Genomic DNA, 1,281 nt, shown 5'->3' with positions numbered 1-1,281 from the left:
GCCATGCATCCCTATCCCGGTTGGTGTCAAAGCTCAAACCAAATTGTTTCATTTTGTTTCACCTTTCTGTTGTTTTACTTAAAACTCTTGCTTTTGTAATAATTATCAGATCCCTCCTGGAGACCCCCGGATTCCCTCCCGCCCAGATAGCTGCATCCCAGCCTTTAGATCTGCTCCTACCTGTGGAACGGGTTACTCTGCATTTAATTTTGGTGGAGAATCCAACAAGAGAGAGCAGATCAATTCACTGACGGCCTTTCTGGATCTGGGGCAAGTGTATGGCTCAGACGAGAAGCTTGCCCTGAACCTTCGTGACCTCACCAGTGATGCCGGCTTGCTGCGCGTCAACACCGAATTCAGGGACAACGGACGCGAACTGCTGCCCTTCCACTCCCTGCAGGTGCAAATGTGCGCCACCCGTAGAAGAGTCACCAACAATACCAACGCCAGGGAGGTGCCCTGTTTTATTGCAGGTTTGTGAGTTTCTAAGCAGAAATTGAGTTGAATGATTGAATAAAAATGATAATACTTGCTTTGAAAGCAAACCCAGCTACTAGATATTTCAAGATCCAGTTATCGCCAATGTTCAATATTAATAAATGACTGATCGACAAAATTGTCATTTTCAGCTCATGTCTTGGGAGTGTGGGAGAGGTAGTAGCACTGTTGCCTTGCAGGAAGAAGGTCCCGGGTTCTATTCCCAGCCCGGGATCTTTCTGCATGTCCTCACTATGCATGAGTAGGTTCTTTCTGGACACTCTGGCTTCCTCCCACAGTCCAAAAACATGACTATCAGGTTAATTGGTCTCTCTCTAAACTCTCCGTAGGTGTGGATGTATGTGTGCACATGATTGTTTGTCCTATTTCTTTCTGTGATGCCCTTTGATGGACTGGCAACCTATCCATCAAAGGGTGGACCTGTGTCTCATCCTTGTGGCACTCATCACCACACACGACACCACTAGGGATAAGTGTGTTGGATAATGGTTGGATGGAGCTCAAGTCATATTCTTAAGGTGGCTCCAAAAGTAAAAATGTCAGCAGGAATTGAGTTGTTGGTGTATTTCTCTGCAGGTGATGGCCGCGTGGATGAGAACATCGCCCTGACCTCTATCCACACCCTGTTTGTGCGTGAACACAACCGTTTGGCTCGTCAGCTGAAGAGGCTGAATCCACAATGGGACAGTGAGACTCTCTACGAAGAGGCCCGCAAAATCATGGGTGCTTACACCCAGGTAAACAACCTCAAAGAGTCAGCAAGGAGTCTCATTTTCTTCAAAG

General features: G+C 47.1%; 1 protein-coding gene across 1 annotated transcript; it reads left to right on the top strand.

Annotated features, from left to right (window-relative positions):
* Nucleotides 1-4: 4 nt before the first annotated feature.
* Nucleotides 5-1,235, top strand: LOC103461588 (myeloperoxidase-like; the record flags this gene model as incomplete). Its single annotated transcript, XM_008403854.1, has 3 exons — nucleotides 5-19; nucleotides 110-473; nucleotides 1,075-1,235. Coding segments are annotated over 3 exons (540 nt in total), but the record flags the coding sequence as incomplete, so codon positions are not given.
* Between the last annotated feature and the right edge of the window lie 46 nt (nucleotides 1,236-1,281).

Source organism: Poecilia reticulata, unplaced genomic scaffold (genome assembly GCF_000633615.1).
Source record: "Poecilia reticulata strain Guanapo unplaced genomic scaffold, Guppy_female_1.0+MT scaffold_2577, whole genome shotgun sequence".
Taxonomy (NCBI): Eukaryota; Metazoa; Chordata; class Actinopteri; order Cyprinodontiformes; family Poeciliidae; genus Poecilia; species Poecilia reticulata.
This window is presented reverse-complemented; position numbering and strand designations above follow the sequence as displayed.